General features: G+C 39.9%; 1 protein-coding gene across 3 annotated transcripts in view; it reads right to left on the reverse strand.

Annotated features, from left to right (window-relative positions):
* RAP2B (RAP2B, member of RAS oncogene family) overlaps positions 1-18612 on the reverse strand; it is a 63317-nt gene extending 44705 nt beyond the window's left edge. The window contains exons 1-2 of one of the 3 annotated variants that reach the window (XR_016038213.1): positions 17684-18612; positions 9227-9344 (exon numbers count right to left, since the gene is read on the reverse strand). Coding sequence is in view for 1 of the 3 variants with exons in the window: in XM_055411339.2 (XP_055267314.1) it covers positions 17920-18471 (552 nt within the window). In the remaining 2 variants the exon portion in view is untranslated. Of the gene's footprint in view, positions 1-9226; positions 9345-17064 lie in introns of those variants that run through there. The other 2 variants (XR_016038212.1, XM_055411339.2) reach the window with 2 other exon arrangements.
* Positions 18613-20552: the final 1940 nt, after the last annotated feature.

Here is a 20552-nt window from a genome sequence, read left to right on the forward strand (position 1 = left end):
AAAAAAGATCTTCACAACCAAGATAGTCACGATAACGTGATCACTGACCTAGAGCCAGACATCTTGGAATGTGAAGTCAAGTGGGCCTTAGAAAGCATCACTATGAACAAAGCTAGTGGTGGTGATGGAATTCCAGTTGAGCTATTTCAAATCTTGAAAGATGATGCTGTGAAAGTGCTGCACTCAATATGCCAGCAAATTTGGAAAACTCAGCAGTGGCCACAGGACTGGAAAAGGTCAGTCTTCATTCCAATCCCAAAGAAAGGCAATGCCAAAGAATGCTCAAACTACCGCACAATTGCACTCATCTCACACGCTAGTAAAGTCATGCTCAAAATTCTCCAAGCCAGGCTTCAGCGATATGTGAACCGTGAACTCCCAGATGTTCAAGCAGGTTTTAGAAAAGGCAGAGGCACCAGAGATCAAATTGCCAACATCCGCTGGATCATGGAGAAAGCAAGAGGGTTCCAGAAGAGCATCTATTTCTGCTTCATTGACTATGCCAAAGCTTTTGACTGTGTGGATCACAATAAACTGTGGAAAATTCTGAAAGAGATGGGAATACCAGACCACCTGACCTGCCTCTTGAGAAACCTGTATGCAGGTCAGGAAGCAACAGTCAGAACTGGACATGGAACAACAGACTGGTTCCAAATAGGAAAAGGAGTGTGTCAAGGCTGTATATTGTCACCTTGCTTATTTAACTTATATGCAGAGTACATCATGAGGAACGCTGGGCTGGAAGAAGCACAAGTTGGAATCAAGATTGCTGGGAGAAATCTCAATAACCTCAGATATGCAGATGACACCACCCTTATGGCAGAAAGTGAAGAGGAACTCAAAAGCCTCTTGATGAAAGTGAAAGAGGAGAGTGAGAAGGTTGGCTTGAAGCTCGACATTCAGAAAACTAAGATCATGGCATCTGGTCCCATCACTTCATGGGAAATAGATGGAAAAACAGTGGAAACAGTGTCAGACTTTATTTTTTGGGGCTCCAAAATCACTGCAGATGCTGATTGCAGCCATGAAATTAAAAGACGCTTACTTCTTGGAAGGAAAGTTATGACCACCCTTGATAATATATTAAAAAGCAGAGACATTACTTTGCCAACAAAGGTCCGTCTAGTCAAGGCTATGGTTTTTCCCGTGGTCATGTATGGATGTGAGAGTTGGACTGTGAAGAAAGCTGATCACCGAAGAATTGATGCTTTTGAACTGTGGTGTTGGAGAAGACTCTTGAGAGTCCCTTGTACCGCAAGGAGATCCAACCAGTCCATTCTAAGGGAGATCGATCCTGGGTGTTCATTGGAAGGACTGATACTAAGGCTGAAACTCCAGTACTTTGGCCACCTCATGTGACAAGTTGACTCACTGGAAAAGACTCTGATGCTGGGAAAGGTTGGGGGCGGGCGGAGAAGGGGACAACCAAGAATGAGATGGCTGGATGGCATCACTGACTCGATGGACATGAGTTTGAGTGAACTCTGGGAGTTGGTGATGGACAGGGAGGCCTGGCATGCTGTGATTCATGGGGTCGCGGAGAGTCAGACACGACTGAGCGACTGAACTGAACTAAATTATTTCCTTAAATGTTTATTTTATTAAAAGAGGAAAAAAGTATATTGACTTAATTCAACTGGCATTGAACTGTGGCATATTTAGTTGATATTCAAATTCTTAAAATATATTCTAAAATTAAATTTAGTTTTAAAATCACTCTAATATTCATAAAATGGAAAATTATTTTGAATGCCACTGAATTTCTAAGTGCTGACATTCATTTCTCAAGGAGAACTGAAGAATCCAGTATAGTCAAAATGAATCATTAGGAATAAGACACATTTTCAAACTTCTTAATTTAAAAGAGATGCCAGGTTTTCAATTTTACTAACTTGTTTCCATTATTGAAAAAAAAAAACTAAATCCCATCCTAAGTCCAAATTCTTTACTTCGAAAAAATTTTGTGGGTTTTTTTCCTATAATGAAACCCCTGACCTCTGGAGTCTCTTTTGTCTTGAAAAGTTGTTTGCACATGAATCAAAGATGATAGGGAAAAGATACAAAGTCATAAAATTCAATTATGTGTTGCACTGTATACAACCCAGATGCTTAGTGAGGTCCATGGACAGCAGCATCTGCCTTATCACAGAGTTTGTCAGAATCTCAGACCTATTCAGTAAGAACCTGCATTTTAGTAACATCTGAGGGTGATTTACATGCATATTAAATTGAGCTGTGATGGTAAAAAAAAAATCTAGTACACTGATATTAGAAACACCTGATTCTTAAATCTTATTTATAATGAAATTAAGCTGATTCAGTGTGAAGTTACTCTATAGAGTACATACTTAAAACTAGCAATTCAGAGCTGAAAGTTGCTTTAGACCTGTAATTTCCCATAAACCTCCACTTCTAGAAGTAGGTAGGAGGTAAAAATCTATTCAAGATGTTTCACCCTTAATTTAAGCTATCTCCTCTCTTTCATCCAACCTTCACTTTTTCTTTTTTGAGCCCAAGCAACCAATTTCAGAAATCTGAGTCAATTACTTTAGAAAACAGATTTCTACCTAAGTGGGATTATTGAAGGTATTAAACTCTTAATTAAGAAAGAGGTGACACTATTACTTGGCTTTGTTTCATGTGGGAAGTAACAACTTTGTGCTCTTTGTAACAACACAATACAGGTATATTAAGTAAACTTTTTCATGTAATAGTAAGAATGCTACATTTATGAACAAAATAAAACTGTTTTCAAGATGAAAGCAGTAAATGGTCATCCAAAGTCCTCAAGAAAATAGTATTGAGTTTTGTTTCCTTTTAAAGAGCAGATGATTACTTAAAGTTCTAGAGAATAGAAACAGTTCAAACTGAGCTCCACAGGAAGGAGGAAATAAGGCTCATCATGTCCTACCCAAGAGAATCTGAACAGCTGTTCTTTAATCTGGGAGACTAATAATGACTGTGACAAGTCAGAGTGTCTAAAATTTAACTATGTTGGCCTTTAAACATTTTTTTGTACCTTATCTGACAAAATGGGAGGAAGAAGAGATTAACTACAGGGAAGTGGAGACAACGTTCCCCCATCCTTTATGTGCTAACATTGATTCAGTGGTAGTTAATTTGTGTGTGTGTGTGGGTATGAAATAAGTGTCTAAAACATGCTCTCATCCCTTTAGAGGCCATTCATCACAACACTGTTGTTGAGTCAATAAGTCCAACTTTTTGTGACCTGGACTGCAACATGCCAGGCTTCCCTGTCCTTCTCTATGTCCTGGAGTTTGCTCATATTCATGTCTACTGATTTGGTGATGCTATCTATCTCATCTTCTGCGGCCCCCCTTCTCCTACTGCTTTCAGTCTTTCCTAGCATCAGGGTCTTTTCCAGGGTCATCATAATGCAATTAAGCAAATCATCCCTCATCCACTGATGCTAAGACACCATCTGGAAGTTTTACCTTTTCTTCATTTCTAGTTCTTCTTTAGTGCTAATCCTCAGGTTATCAAAATAGTTTTCTTACAAGACTCAATTTAAAATGAAGGCAATTAAATATGGATTTTGAACTTTTCAGAGGAAGTCATAGTACAATTCAGATTATATCAGTTTCACCCATGCCTAATTTTTCCCACATTATCTCTTAAAGTACAATTACATGATTTGTGCTGAGGGGTCTGGGTTTTTCACATAATTATTCAAGAATGCAAAGTAGATTAATTAAATTTGGGGAAAATCTATCTTTATCACCAAATAAAAGGAGATGAATATATTTTCTCTAATTTACAGAATTAGAGAAATTAACGGATGTGTGGATTTATGGATAAAGCACGCATGCTTCTGAAAGAAAAGTGAATTATCAGCAAAGAATGCACAGCGCATTATCTCCATTAACTGTCTTCCAGTACATATTTTCACTCTTTACTCTCAATGAAAATGCTTCATTTTTTGTTAGCTCCACAACCAGTCATCTAACAGAGAGCTTCTACAGAGAGAAGTGTTTTTGTAATAAAAGATCTTTGTCCTGAGAGCCCCCTATTATCAGGAAGATAATATTAGTGAGTTTTAGAATTGCCTTTTGAAATGATATTGAGATTCAAATGTTACTTTTATATGCAGGCCAGATTCCCATACACAATATAGAATACTTGGTAGTTCACAATTGAGACTGCAGATGTCACAAACATGGGCTGATTGTGAACTAAGAAATTACAATATAAACAAAAGTCAGATGAAATCTTATCTAGTTAATTCTTTACTCCTAGAGTTGTTCTTAGAATCAATTGTGATAAGCAAGCATCCTCTCTTCAAGGGGTGTCCCAAAGACAGTCTGCAGTGAAGGTTCTAGTGAACTGGGATTTGGCAACCTGGTTTTATGTCCATCTTAGGCATTAGCTAACTTTGTTGGGCAAGTCACATTTCTGGGTTCTAGCATGACCAGTTTTAACTTGAAGTTATTGACTAATGTCAGTGATTCTCAAGTTGAAAACCTGGGAATTTGTTAGAAATATTGCTTCCCAGGCCCCACCCTGTAGTTACTGAATTAGAACTGCTGGGTTTCAGCAATATGTATTTTAACAAGCCATCCAGATGATTTTGATGCACTCTCAAGATGGATTATGTGATCTCTTAAGTTTATTCTAGTTGTGAAGTAATTTACAAGTGGAACCACCTGTTTATCAACTTAAACCAAATATTTAACAAGTCAAGGATCATGTCTTACTGAGTCCCGGCACCTAGAATATTTCAATAAATGAATGAATGATTAGGGATATGAGTTCCATCTTAATCTCTTCTCCAAAAATTCTAATTCCAATTTATCTATGACTGTTTTATGGTGAATGCCACCCTTTTCTCATTGTCACCCTGTTATTACTGTAATTGTGTACCTGTCTTATCTTTCCAACAAAACAGGCATTATCCATAATGAGTTTTCCTTCTTATATTGCACAGAACTGTGCTTCTCAAACTTTACCATGGATAAAAGCATGTGGAATGTACATTAAAACACATTGTTCAGCTCCACCCTTAGAGTTCTGATAGAGGAGATCTGAGTTGGGATCCGAGAATCTGCATTTTTAACAAGGCAATGTTGGTGTTGCTGGTTTGGGGCCCTTACTCTGAAAACCACCACAGAGCAAATCCCACTGGCGATATGGATGCCTGCTTGTGGAGCTAATGTAAAGCTTATAGTGTTTGCAGAGCATGAGAAATTGAATTAGATAAATTATAAGATTCTTAAAAATGTAACAAGTCTGAAACAAGGATAGAGTAGATACACTTACATATTTATAACATATATAATATTTGGTGGCTCAGTAGTAAAGAATCTGCTTGCTAGTGCAAGAGATGCAGGAAACTCAGGTTCATTCCCTGGGTTGGGAAAATCCCCCTCAGAAGGAAATGGCAACCCACTCCAGTACTCATGCCTGTAAAATCCCATGGACAGAGGAGACTTGCTGGCTATAGTCCATAGGGTCGCAAAGAGTCAGACTCGACTGAGTGACAGCATGCCAGCATGCATACAGCCTATTTATCTAATAGGTACATTTATTACTAATAGTCTTTGCTAGGCACAATACAATTTATCCTTTTCTTATCACAAACTTCTTAAAAATCTTAATGATAATAAATTAAATTTTTGGAAAATATTATAATATGAAAAACTAGTTTCCATCTTTCAAGATTCTCTCTCAATTTTATGAGTTTCTTGCAAAGTTAAAAGTATTGCTTAGAAAGCAATTCTAACTTAGGACTGGTTATTCAAAAATACGTTAAGTCCTGGTAGACCCCTGAGTTACAGCAAATAAGCTGGAAAGACAGAGATAAGCAGTCAAATCAAAGTAGGAACAATCTAGACAAACAGGACTCAGGTCAGCACTACTAAATTTAATGAGTCTGCCATTGGAATAAACAGAATTCCAAGTGTTCAAATTTTTAAAAATTAAGACTCAAACGGCTAACATAAAAATCCAGTGTGATAATATAAATTCAAATTGTCAGCTGGAGGTTTTTTGTACTATAAAATAATTTATCTGTTTTTGAAGTATTCAAAAGTGGGCCCATTAAATTAAAATGTACCTTAAATATGTTTAATTTTCATACACAGTTTTTCCCTGAATCATATCCACTGCATAAATCAAGGCATGCCTGCATTTGGAAAACAATGCAGAGCAATGCAAAGGTTTATAACACAATATACTAATTTCCTAAGTTTTAGAACTTTTGACTTTGTTTCTGATAACTGTACAGAAAACTTAAGTCCCATTAGCACTATATAGTAGCATTGCCATTCCAAGCTACACATTTTAAGAACTGATGAATAAAAGAACAGGCCACACATTTCATTCTATAATATTTGCCTGCCACTGATGCAGGACTTTGAAATATTCCAACTTTTCTAGAAATTGTGACCTATTTTTAGCACTGCGGTCAAATGTACTTACTTTCCCCTTATGACTAATTGTTCATTCATTGATTCAACTAATACTGAGTGTTGATTCATGACACATTGTTCTTGGTACTGAGGATAAAAGGATGAGCCCTTGCCCTTATAGACTTAACTTCTAGTGGAGGAAATCAATAATAAAATTCAATGTAAGAAAATATTAAATATATTGAAGGCACAGATGGTATCTTATTCTCAGTACAGTGCTTATTTGGTGCTCAATATTTAATTGACTACATAAATGCATTCTTCACAGTTTGCAGATGGCTATGTCCTTAAAATAAAATAAGGATATATCATCTTCTAAAACAGTATTCTAATCAAATAAGTTAAACAATGTTCTAATAATTATTTTTGGAGATTCTAATTCAAGATCTATAATGTCAGTTAAGAAACTTCATTCATGCATACTATATATCATGAATTTAAATGTTCAATTTAATGGTTTTATTTTTTTCAAAACAAGTGTTAAGACTGAAATCTTAAGTAAATCCTTTTTCTATTACTTAGCAAACCTCCTGTTCTCAATCTGCAGGTTCTACAAACACAGCAACACTCCCCACCTTCCTCTACCTTCTATTCCTGGAATCCAAACACTTAATCTAAGGAAAGATGAAAGTTAATTAGAGTTATATTGAATATATTATCCATGGCATGAAGCAGGGAGTTATATAAGAGAGTAAATTATGGTTGCTATGGGAACTATAATTTAGTATTTGAGGCTTTAACTCTAGTCAGAAGTTTTAACTCTAGTCAGGTTAACTATAGTATTTTTAAGAAGAATACCAAGAGAAAAATACTCCAAAAGGTAAATTTTTTTAAACAGCAAATTATAGAGATTTCATTTTTACTCTAAAATGAACATAAAGAATAGCCAAGAAAATACCTATTTCACAAACTGATTAAGGGAATGAAGTTCCAATGACATTAATACTGACAGCAATTATAAGATTCACTCACTTCTCTACAATGGTCATTATTATTTATGATTAAATGTTTTACTGCTTAATGAAACCCACTCAATACAAAGTTTGTATTCTGATACTAAACATGAAAAAAAAGTACAATTATAAGAGGAAAATGGAGCATTAAAAAAACAGGAAATTTAGATATATCAAATGTTTTCTCTATCTTAATTGTGATCTCTATCTTAATTAAATGACCAATTTAATCAGATGTCTCCATTTTTGACTTAATACAAAGGTTCTACAGAGAATAAAATATCTCTATGAACACCATCCATCCTAATACAAGACTGTTCTCAAGTTTAAGAAGCAATTTAATTTCTGGTACGTAATACTTTAAAGTCCATTTTGAATTCACTGTATACAACAAAATCTGTTTGCATTCTTGGGCAAATATAAGACTGTCCTCAATAGTCGAAGTGAGCCAGGCTTGGGAAGTAAGATAATTTAGGTGGTCTGAAATATTTTTAACATGAAAATTGGCAATTCTCACTGAATAAGACTGTTATCATTCTGATAATTTTCATCACATAATCTTTAAAACTACATGTTAAAAATGACTAAACAAAAGTATTTTCTAGGAAACGAACTCTTTGTATATTGACTTCTGATGCGTATCTACTTTGCGCATTCTCCAAAACTGTTAGCACCAAGAAAGCACACTAGTCCCACTGTGCATGTATTTTTGATATTTCCCTATTGGTCAGTCAGTCAGTTCAGTCACTCAGCGGTGACCGACTCTTTGCAACCCCATGAATCACAGCACGCCAGGCCTCCCTGTCCATCACCAACTCCCGGAGTTCACTTAAACTCATGTCCATCGAGCTGGTGATGCCGTCCAGCCATCTCATTCTCTGTTGTCCCCTTCTCCTCCCGCCCCCAATCCTTCCCAGCATCAGAGTCTTTTCCAGTGAGTCAACTCTTCGCATGAGGTGGCCAAAGTATTGGAGTTTCAGCTTTAGCATCAGTCCTTCCAATGACAGGCTAACACAAATCAATTATATTATTTGCAATTAAGTGGTTAAATATTTTTGCCAAATCACCACCATCATGATAAATCCAAACAACTACTGTATGACTTTTGGATAACTCACATAGATGCATTTTTTTCTATTCATGAAGTGCTACTCTTCTGAGGAAAGAGTTAAAAAGGGAAATTGTTAGTAATTTTGCTATAAAATATAAGCTAGAGAGTTTTCACCATAGTACTTTAAAAAAAAGATTACTTTTTTTTCCCCAAATAATAGTCAAACGGTAATTAACCAAAGAAAAGGGTGAATTTCATTTCCTCTGAAAATGTTGCATTGAAAATCATTTCTAAGCCATAAAAGGTAAATGCAAATAATGACATTGCAAAACATCCTACACAATTAATTTATTTGTTTAAATATATGAATACATATATCTTCTTGGCTACTGGCTACAATGATTCATGACTAAATATTTCCCTTATTATAGACTTTTTAATTGTAAAGAAAACATAACACTCAAAGCCAATAAAACTCAGATAAGAAAAATTGTTGCAAAACAGTACAGATAATTTATAAAAGAGGAAAACAGAATATAAGAAAAACAGGAAATCTAGATAACACCAAATCTGTTTTCTATATCTTAATTGTGATCACATTGGCAGTTCAATTAGAGGTTTCCATTTTTTACTTAATACAAAGATACTACAGAGAATATCTCCATGAACACCATCCATCCTAACGCATGACTGTTTTCAAATTTAAGAAGCAAGTTTCAGCTACATAAATCACTCATCCACTTTCACCAAACGGTTCTTTTTATTGTAAAGAATTAATTTTATTTACTGCCTACCTTTGTTAGACTTGTAGCTGTTTAGACTCTTTTGATGGGCTTGGAGATGGGTCTCTCTCAGTTACAAAGCTGTTATGTCTTCCACTTACTAGGAATGTGAGGTTTCCAAGTGTTCCCCCTGTGAAATGTAGAAACACAAGTGTCGCACCAGGTAGAGTCTCTGGTTGCTTAAGGTTTTTAGAGGTATCTTACATGGATTTTAAGGTATGTTTCATTTAAAACTTAAGGACAAAAACAATCGTGACCAAGGAAATTAGAAGTCCATGGTCACTGAGTTAACTTCACATTCATGAATTTGCTAACAGGATAGTCCTTAATGCTGTATTTCAGGGGTTAGCAGCCACAACCTGTGTGCTGCTGGCTAGAGACTGCCAGCTCCCACAATCACTTCATTAACAGGCAATCTCTACTGCCTCCGCGGCTCCCTTCTTGACAGCCTGGCAGCGGGGTTTGCACACAGATAAGTGTGAGCAGTTAACCAGCTGAGGTCTGCCCTGGACACATTCAGTCATTAGTTCTGAAGGCAGAGTAGAAGGAAGAAAGGGGCAGGGTGGGAGGAATTGCACAAGTGAAAATAAGGAGGGACAGATGCATAAAACATCCTTTCCACCCCCAAAGTGAGGAGGGCCGGTGGGGAACAGGGGCCTGGATTAACTGGAAAGGGACTGAGGTGAGTGGAGGAGGCTCCGTGAGACTGAAAGCCTTCCAGATGTCTTCTTGTGGCGCTTTAAGAGGCTCTGAACAAAACTGCAACACTGCTGCCCTTGATTTCCCATCCAGGTCCCTCTATTTAATTATCAGCATAACCTGATGTACTTACTCTCTGACCATGAGTTCATCACCCCAATCACAGCACAACCACCTTTTGAATTAAATCACCAAAAAACCCAATCCCTGAGATTTACTCTGAGGTGTGGATTTTAATGAACTGATCAAAGTGATATTGTCCCAAGCACAATAGAGAACACTGATACTTTACATGATTGCAGCACTTTTCCTGGAGTAAGAAAAGTCTCAAGGGCCCCTAGGTTCAACTCCTCTCTCCTCTGGCTTATGACTCCTCCAACTCCACAGAGAGGCTGAACACAGTAATAGTTCTCCAGCAGGTGCTGTTAAGCAGCAACCTCCACCCCCCACTCCCCTCGGATTAGTCAGCAATGTCTGCAGACATTTTTGGTTGTCAAACTGGCGTGGGAAGGGGTGCTACTGGCATCTAGTGGGTAGAGGCCAGGGATGGTGCTAAACATCCTGAAACACAGGACACTGCTCCACGAAAAAGAAATATCCAACCACAAATATTAGTAGTACTGAGGTTAAGCAAGTCTGAGTTAGAGTGGAATTTAATCCAGTAGCATTATCACACCATCCTATAAGGCTTCCTTACTTTTGGCCATTGCAGTAGCCCTAGGCCTCGGTAATTCTTGCATCACAATGAATCACAAGCCTGGACACAAGGAAATCCTCTAGGATTGTAGGAATGCAGGAATGAGGATGGGGGCTGAGGAATGATTCCACCTCAGCCTGCCTTCTCCACAACTGCCTTCTCAGCTCTATCATACGCTTCTTCCTCAGCAACCAGAGTATCCAGCCCGCCTGCTGAATGCTGCCAAAATGATTAAGGAAAATATTCCCTCGCCCTTACCACCATTTATGATTCCTCTGTGACAAAATAAAAACTGGTTTGTACAGAAATGCAGGAAAAATTTTGGTCTTCAGACTGGGTTTTTTATTGTTGGCCCTTTTAAGTTATAAGGTATTCTCTCAGAGAGGGAGAGTGCACAGCTTATTTCTCATTTTTTGACCTCAGCAGATTAGTAAGGAAGAGGTGGTCTGGAAATATTTATAGGCCTTTGTAAATATATGAAAATGAATATTCCTGCAATTGAATTCTTTAAAAAAAAATTCCTTTATCAGTTTTAGAAAGGAAATGTGAAGGCTATGCCCATACCAAAAGGTAGTATCTATTTTTAGTAGGCAATCTTCTCTAACTAGTTGGTTCTGTTTTAGTCTGGACCTCAAACATAGTGTGAAAAATACTTTTCCCTTTACATTATTATATGGAAAACACATTTATATAGCCATTAGTTAAGAAGGTTTTAGGTTTTTGAATCTACTAACATGGATTACATAAATGAGAGACACCATCTGCATAAAGCCGAGGTAGATGAATGAAATGATACACAAAAAGAAGAAAACCAGGTGATGTGATAAAGCTAAGATAACCAAACTGAGTGAAGTCCCAACTCAAGCCTTTTTCAACCTAGATGCGAAATGATGCTGAAATCCAACTTAAGAGATATACTTGCAATTCTCTTACCTACTTAGAATATAAATGCAAAACTATCTAAAATATATTTTTAAATATCTTCTTGACATAAATGTTCTTACAGAATTATGCTTGTACTAGTACAGATCTCTAGAGGCTCTTTTCTTGAAAGAGATAATTCAGTATAATGTTAGCCTTTAAAGAGAATATTTTTGAAATATATTAATATGGAAATATTAAATAACATTAAAATATTCTGAGTTCATGACTCAACCCAGATTTTTTGAAAACTTTTTATAAATGGTCAGATGCAAAACATAAAGACCTCTACTTTAGCCACAAAAGTGTAAGTAACAAATTTTCATCTCATAAATGGTCTTACAATAATAAGATTTAAAAAATAATGAAGTGCTTTCAGATGAACTATTCTATCTAATTCTAAAAGTTTTTACATTTAAAAAGCATGCTGTTAAATTCGTGAGATAATCTACACAAGAGTCACTAGAAATCATTTTGCAAACTGCAGGAAGTTAATAATCACAAGTCTTTTTAGTTCATATGGTTTTACAGTAATTGCTATTATTGTTACTCCTTACAGTTTGTTGCCTAACTTTTCTCTGAGCTGGTTGCCTTCTTCAGTAAGTACACAAGGCTTGAGAACAAGAGCTTCTGTATGAAACAACTATAGGCTTAGCAAACTTAAAATGTCAACCTAATTCTTTGGTACACTCATTTTTAGATTATCTTTTTCAAAAGAACTACTCCATCGAGTCTTATTTACATGAGGAACCCCAGAAAGCCTTATGCCAACAATTGCTTCTTTAAGAGTAGAAAATTAACTGTCCTTCCCTTTTTTGTTTCCTCATAAAAAAATAAAGACAGTGAGCAATTTTCATAAACCTATTTCCCTTCTTTCCTTTGACATGAAAATATAAAAGCAAATTGACTTTTTATTTCTAAATATGCAATTTCAGCTAATCTCGAAAAGTTAGTTGTAAACAATGCACAAAATTACAGAGTTTCACATGCAACACAACTGTTACGTAAACCTCATCGGATCCATTTTTATTTGCATTATTCACATACCTTTCAAAGTAAAGTTCCAATTTTCAACAAATTTGACTTACTCTATTGCCTGCCAGACAGACCCACAGGATTCTATTATAATTGATGGTAACTACTTTTCCACATACTCGTACTGTTTAATACACTGTTGTCACAATTTACCATGATAAGATCAGCACAAAGCCATTGCTCCCTTGTCTGGCTTTTGCCTGTTTAAGGATTAGCCCTTACACCACAGCTAATATATTAATAAATGCTTGCTGAATAATGAATGAGTTTATTTCTGCCATGTTTGCCACTATCCACTGTAACTATATTCTTAACAATTAATGAATAATCTCGGGCCCTTTTGGGCACCTGTATTCTCAATGCATCAATATTCTCTTTTCTACTTTTAAAAACTGTTTTTGCTGTATTTGCACAATTACCACACATACACACACAAAAACACAACCACACATCTTCAAACCTCTGATAAACTTAGGTACACATAATTGTGCTACGTAATTCATTCAAAAGAAAATAACAATTTTAGTCAATTGGACAAAATACGATGTATTTCCTACTCTTAAGAAAAACATTTCCAAAGAGATTTCCGTTTAATAATAAAGGAAAAATATAAACAGCTGCTCTCTCCAATTAACAAAATCGATCAACACTTAGTTCCAATGAAACAAGACGCATGGCACCACTTTATGCTGTGCATTGTCCCAGGATGGTTAACTATAGAATTACATGACACTGAACTGATTCCTAGAAAGCCTGGTAAGAAACTAAACATATGTATTAAAACACACAGACATTACTTATAGACAGATGCATGTGCTTACTATGACCTTAAGATCTCAATTCTCGAGTACAATTTTAAAAAAATCCTTACTAGGAATCTTAAAAAACTAAAATTCTTGCCTTTTAATCTTGAAGTAAGAGAACACTAGTGTAACTGGCATGTGTCCTCAATAGACACAGAATTTAGTCAAGATCATTCCATGATTTTGTGGAAGGCAGCACTCTAAATGTGTGACATGGGTCTGAAGTCTGCGTCCCTAGGTAGTTCTCAGTGAAGTTCTCATTTAGAGTTTGGACAAGATCATTGGTTCTCAAAATGTGGTCCCTGAAGCAGTTCTATCAGCATCACCTGGAAACTTGTCAGAAATGAAAATTATGAGGTAATAGATGGATAGCCTGAATTAAGAAACTGTAAGAAGAGCCTACACGACCTGTTTTCACCTCCAGGCGACTGATATATGGTCAAGTTTGAGATCCTCTGAAATAGATAAAAAAAGACTTCTCCAAGGATCAAAAATCCTACTGTCATTAGAGCAAATGTATCTTCTAGAACTAGCGCTATGTTCAATTAAATGCACTTGATTATTCATAGAAATCTGAGTAAAATATCACAATCAAACTTACCATATTCTATTATATAGTACTTAAAACTTCACATTTTCACCAGGACAAAATAATATTAGCAAGCTTTTCCCAATTAAGTAGACACTATGACAAATGTTTGATATCATTTTAATTCACGGTGGTGATCTACAATTTAAACCCTAATGTTTGTAAGTAGGGGGCTTATTCTCTTGTGAAAAGAGATCCTTTTATGCCAGTAAAGAAACAGGCATTTTGTATCTATTTCTCAAGACCAGCTGCTACCTATCGTGTTCTCTCACTTTCCCATCCCATCTGTGAGAAATACTGGAAAATACCCCAAAAGTAGGTGCAACAACATGCTGCTGAAAACATGTTTAAAACAACCCAAACAGTTCACATCAATAGAGCATTTTTGGATTCCCACCTACAGGAAAGGGTAATAAATCAGGAAGCATGAGGCTTCACACCACTGAAAAATTTCTAATCCCCAAATAGAGCTGGTCCTAAAATGTGATGCAATGGAGTCTATTTCAGCAGTTAAGAAGGTGCACAATGTTGTACCTAAGAATCATTAACTCCCAAATATGAAAATGTGAGACTTCCAATGGTATCTTCAACTTTTCTGAGGCTATTATAAAAGGAGAACAAAAATAACCTTTTGAAATAACATAAAGCTTGGATGACTGTCAAGGACCAAAAGGAAAAGCTGTTAAAAACCAGCAGGGGTCAAGTTTAAAAGTTAACTTTTGCTCTCCAAGATAAAGGTTCCTTTTCCACCCAGTTTCTGTTTTGACAGGTGACTGCCTTACAACAACCTCCCTCCCTCCCTTCCTTTGACACCCTTAAGTCAGCCCCCTTTTCAGGGAAACAAATGCTCTTATCTCTTCACACCATAATTCTAAGGGGTTCTTACTAGCCAAATAAACTGACACAGTCTTAAAAACAATGTCTCTAATTTCTCTCTATTTCGTGAAAAAAATAAGTGGAGAAGGCTACAAAACTTAATACTATTTTCCGTCTCCAGGCACACACGCAAAATTGCTTTGAGAATCTAAAAAGCATTTATTTTACAGTACTCAGTAAGAGCATATTAAAATCTTCTGCCCTGCCATCCCAGACCTATAAAAAATTTAGTCATGTAAGTGAATAAATCCTGTGTGAAAATGATTAATGCACGCAGCAACCTATTTCATTTCCAATTTCCCATTTTCAAAAATTCCCTGTCAGGAGTATATATATTTCTTAAATAAGATACTTGCCAGTATTTCACATCAAAAGGCTTCCAGAAAACCAAAACAAACTCATGAAAAGTCACTGAATGCATTTTTTAAAAATCCTTTATACAGTACTTGTTATATGCCTTCAGAGCTTTAAACACTTTAGATCTATTGAATCAACTAAATTTACACAAATGCAAAAATGAAACTTTGCAAAGCCTAAGTGTGAATATTTTTTCCTAATTTCTTATTTAGCATATGTACATTACCTTCTAATTAAGTCTGGTACTAACTTCAATGAGATCAAGTATGAAAGAAAAAAAAAAGCTTTAGAACCAAACCCAGGCAGAATTCTCGATTCCTCCTCCATGCTGCAATTCTGAGAGGTCACTTGGGCCAAAGACACAACGTTTTAAGGCAAGATATGTTAATACAGCTTTAAAGAAACCTGTGGCCTTTAACTTCTTTTGGCTCCCTCAACACAATATATCTTTTGGAAACTCAAAACTCTTCACCCTACACTTCATGGACCTAAGGTATATCAAGTGCTTTTGATATACAGTCATGCACCTTCCACTCCATAGAGATAGCAGTAAAATGGCCCTTAAGAAAAACAAAATACAAAATAAAAAGCTCACACTGCCTCCTGCTGTTAGAAGGAAAATTTCATGAGGTCAAAATGGTCCACAAGCTGCACAGTGTAATAAAGCAAGAGACTTAAGTTTTCTCTTTTTCTGTTCTTTTTTAACCTAATGATGTTTCCTAGTTAAAGCCACAAAAGGGCTGAGACACTATTCACAACCCACCCAAATGTACTGTAGAAAACACTACACGGCATGACTTCAGAATTGAAAATCATATCGCCCAAACGAGCTTTAAACTGGATAGGTGTTTTAAACAAAGCAGAACAAAATATGAGGAAAGAAAGAAAAAGAAAAAAGAACACTAAAAACACCACCCTGCCTGACCAGTGGATGGTTACTCTCCCAGATCTAAGGCAGTCTTAGCAGCTGGCTTCTCCCTTTCCTGCTCCAAGTCAGCAGTACAGATTCAATATCCAGTTCATCTTAACAGTCAGAGGATACAGCCATACTCCAGGGATTCCTAGACCTTGATGATTATTTTCCATGTTTAAGGAGTTGGGAGTAATGTCTCCCAACTTGTCACTGACACTTCTCTCTTCAAAATCTGACAAACCACTCTTCGGGGTATCAGGCACCTGCCCCTGTCCACCTCAGCCATGATACTGTATTAAATCATTGAATATGAAAAACAGAAACACAAACAATAGTTTGGATTTGTTTCTTTAAAAATGACATTTGTATTAAAAATCTTAAAATGAAGAGACAATGATTAACCGCGTGTATGGAATTAGAAATTACAAATTGTTAGAATTCTCTTGGTACATCACAACAGTAAAATTTTGCTCTGTGCTTCTGGAGGAACACCCTAAAACAGAAAACCAAAAATTAAAAAAAATATATATAAAAGGGGAGCTAAATACCTGAACATTGGAACAAAATGAAGCCAAAAATTTTAAAAAGGAAAAAAAAAATAATCCATTGCATTACAAGTAAATTACATTTTAAAGGCTGGAAAGAATAAAGAATTCACCGAACAACAGGCCCTATTGTCCTGGCTCCTTCAGGAAGATTATTAAAAGTAAACTGGGAAGTAGTTTGGGGAGGAATAACAGATTCTGGGATCTGGTGGGAAGTTCACAGGTTGGCACCGGCTGGAACAGCTGAGTTTTGAAGGCACTCTGCAGACACAGGGGTGCTGGGGGCCCTGAATCACATTTGAGAAGTTTCTGTACTGTAGTTTAAAGAGCTAGCCATCAAAACCATGTATGGCCAACCAATACGAACAAAAAGCTAAATCTAAAAAAACACACACACAACAGTACACACAAAAATGTGCAGATCTGTAACATTTTTTTTTCACAGCTGATAAAAAAAAATACTACCGTTCTCCCCCAGACTCCCCTTTGATACAGTAGGTAAACAAAATAGATTTTTTCCCCCACAAATTATCAGCAGACACTTTCTGGCACCCCACACTGTATTGGCATCAGTGTTAACAGTCCCAGTTCAGATGTGCAATACTTCAGATTGGATACACTGTAACAAGAATCCAACTTTGCATAGACATCCTCAGAATTGAAATCAGTCACGGGGTTGCCTTTCCAAGCTGGCAGAAAAGGAACCCGATCTTAATTTCCAGCTACTCCTGGAAAACAAGGAAAAAACAAAAGTTTCTTCCTCTCCTCCTGCTCCTTCATTTGGTTCTCCCGGACTTCCCTCCGTGTTTTTGGAACTTGGAACTAGAACAACGGTTGTTGACAGAAAAACAAAAACAAAAAAATCCCCCCTTTTCCACCGTCTCCCCGTCCTCTTCCGCCCCCACCCCATTTCTTTCTTTTTTTTTTTTTCCAAACTGAAACTTTCGCCTGCCGGTGTCAAGCCGCCAATACAGGGCCCCACGGGCTGCTTCAATGGGGAAATATGCGTCAACCAAAATCAATGAGAAACGTACATGCTGCAAAGATCCACATTTCCACCGGGACTCGGATGGTCATGACCGGACAACCCCTCGGAAACTGGGGAGAGGCGGGGGACGCGGCCACCGCGGCCAGTCGGGCGCCAAGACGCTCCAGCCGATGCAAAGTCATCTCCAATCTCAAAGCAAGAAGAGAAATCACATTTAGAAGAGTCGGGTGCGTTTGGCTTTTGTGCGCAGAGCGCGGCTATCGCGCGGCAGCCGCGGGCGCCTCAGAGGATCACGCAGGCCGAGCAGCAGCCCTCATCGCCGTTGGGCTGCGCCGCATAGTTCATCTGCCGCACGATCTCGGCGAACAGCTCGTCCACCGAGGCTTTGTTTTTGGCCGAAGTCTCCATGAAGGGGCAGCTCCACTCCTCCGCCAGGGCCTTGCCCTCGCCGAATGAAACCTCGCGCTCGCCCTCCAGGTCTACCTTGTTGCCCACCAGAATCATGGGCACGCGCTCGTACCGCTTCACGCGGATGATCTGGTCCCGCATGGGCTTGATGTCCTGAAAGCTCTGCTGGTTAACAAGGCTGTACACAAGGATGAAGCCCTGGCCATTCTTGATGTACAGGTCCCGCATGGATGCGAACTGCTCCGTGCCCGCCGTGTCCAAGATCTCCAGCACCGACGGCGAAGAGTCCACCTCAATCTCTTTGCGGTAGAAGTCCTCGATGGTGGGGTCGTACTTCTCGATGAAGGAGCCGGTCACGAACTGCACCGTGAGCGCGGACTTGCCCACGCCGCCCGAGCCCAGCACCACCACTTTGTACTCTCTCATGGCTCCGTCGGCGTTCTCGCTGCGCCTGCCACGGCCCCGACGGGGCTGCGCACCGGAGGAAAGCTGGGCTTGGTGGCTGGACTTCTCTGTCCTCAGCTCTGCAGGAAAAACTCAGGAGATGACCGAGGAGCGCAGGACGCGGAAATCACCAAGCGGGGGCCAGGCGCCCGGCCGGCCGGCGCGGCGGCGCGTCCCTGCAGCGCGGGTCCGGGGCCCCGAGGCAGCCCAAGGCGGCAGCAGCAGCCTGGGCGGCGGATCTGGAGGACAATGCCGGCAGTCGGTGCTAGGCGAGGGCTGCAGCTTCTCTCCGCAGCAGCCCAGGAAGGCGAGGAGGAGGCGGCGGCGGCGGGCTGCGGAGGCGGCTGCTAATTGCGCGCCGGGCCGGGACGCGTGTGGCATGAGTCCCCGCAGAGCGTGCGCCCACCGCCGCGGCCCTTCGAGCTCTCTCCCGCAGCCTCCGCGGGGCGAGGGCTTCCTACTCGCCGCGCGCAGCCCTGCCCGCCCCGCCCTGGCGAGCATGCCCAGTGCGCCGCTGCCAGCCCCGCCCGCCGGATCCCGGGCTCCTGGTTTTCCGGGGGGCCGGACGGGGGTGGGGCTGTAGGCGGAGCTAGCGAGTGGATTCAAGACTAGCGGATTCCGGATAGGCACTAGTACAGGAGCCGGAGAAATGTGTGGGGGGGTATGGGCGTTAAGAGACTGGTTGGGACAGCTCCAGAGGGAGGACGGAGACCACCTTCCTTCGCCGACAGGGCTTTAGTGCATAGGAATCCCGGCTCTATGAGAAGAGGGCGGGCGCCGTGGGCCACCCCGGGAACATGCTGGTCTCTCGCCGCTCCTTTTATCCAAAGCTTGTGGACTCCACTTCCCGAGCCCCCGGCGGGTGTGCGTCCCGAAGGCCGAGACCCGAAGAACATTTGGGTGTATGATAGACGGGCGGAGCATTTTCCCACACTCTAGGCGTGGCCCTTTCTACCCAGCCTTCTCTGGCGGACTCTCCTTGCACTTCATCCCTCAGACAAAGAAAACGGGAACATTCGGCCTGAAACCTGTCCGGAAGAGGGAACGGGCAGCCTCTAGTGATCAGGGCGGTCTCCAGGCTGGGACTCAGAAGGCCCCACCCACCTCCTCACTCGGCTAGGGCCAAAACCCGGAGAGTGAATCCCAACCCGATCCACAATCAGCCCGGGTGCCGGTAGCTAGTCAGGGCATGCTCAGTGGGCGGAGTAGGTTTGGGGGTTTGGAAGTAGGAAGCTTGTGCACTGCACACCCACGCTCCAGCTCAAATTACCTCTCCCAGACTCAGGACCCATTGGTCCTGGGGTGCAAATCTCACATCCTCGAATGTTCTTCCATTGGCTACTGCCAAGGTTTTATCAGTTTGGGCTGCTTCATTGGCTAAAAAGTAGCCTCCGCTCGTGATTGGTTATTTATAGAGATTGAGTTGAGAGGCGGAGGCACAGCTGTTCTTTCTCTGCTCTCCCCCGCCCCCTTCCTCCCACTTCCCCAACCTAGTCGTTTTGAAGCTAAGAGTGAAAAAAATAAAAGGAATTTAGGCGGAGAGCTCAGAGCTAAATATAGTCCTTTGTTGGTGTTTTCAAGTCTGACTTCTCGGTGCCCAGTCACGACTGTCCGTTAAAGGGAGCTGGTTACAGTTCTTGGTCCTCAAGAAATGGCAAAGTTTCCAAGGTGGATTTTTTATTTTTCCTCGGGGAGGGGGAGGATCTAGGATGTGGAAATGGGCCACACCGAATTCAGCTCACCCGGTGGGGTTGGGAATGCCCAGGCTTGCCTTTGGTAAACGTCTTTGCTTTGGGGCGGGCATACGCTAAACTGGGCTTGGCTCCTACTCACACAGGAGCTACCAGAGAGATGCCTTGGCTTGTTCCAGGTCTCTCCTTTCTCGCAGAGAAGAGATGTCAAGACCTGTCAAAAGGCTAAGCAATGACAGCATGACCCCCCAGGGTGAAGGGGTGGGAGGGGACCGAGCTGCATTAATCCTGGCTTGGTATCCTGTCGACGCCACTTCTCACTGCTTTAACCATCTGCATTGGAGGGATAAAAGAAATGGTGTGCTAATGCTT

Source organism: Moschus berezovskii, chromosome 1 (genome assembly GCF_049115385.1).
Source record: "Moschus berezovskii isolate FMDL1 chromosome 1, NW_MosBer_1.0, whole genome shotgun sequence".
NCBI lineage: Eukaryota > Metazoa > Chordata > Mammalia > Artiodactyla > Moschidae > Moschus > Moschus berezovskii.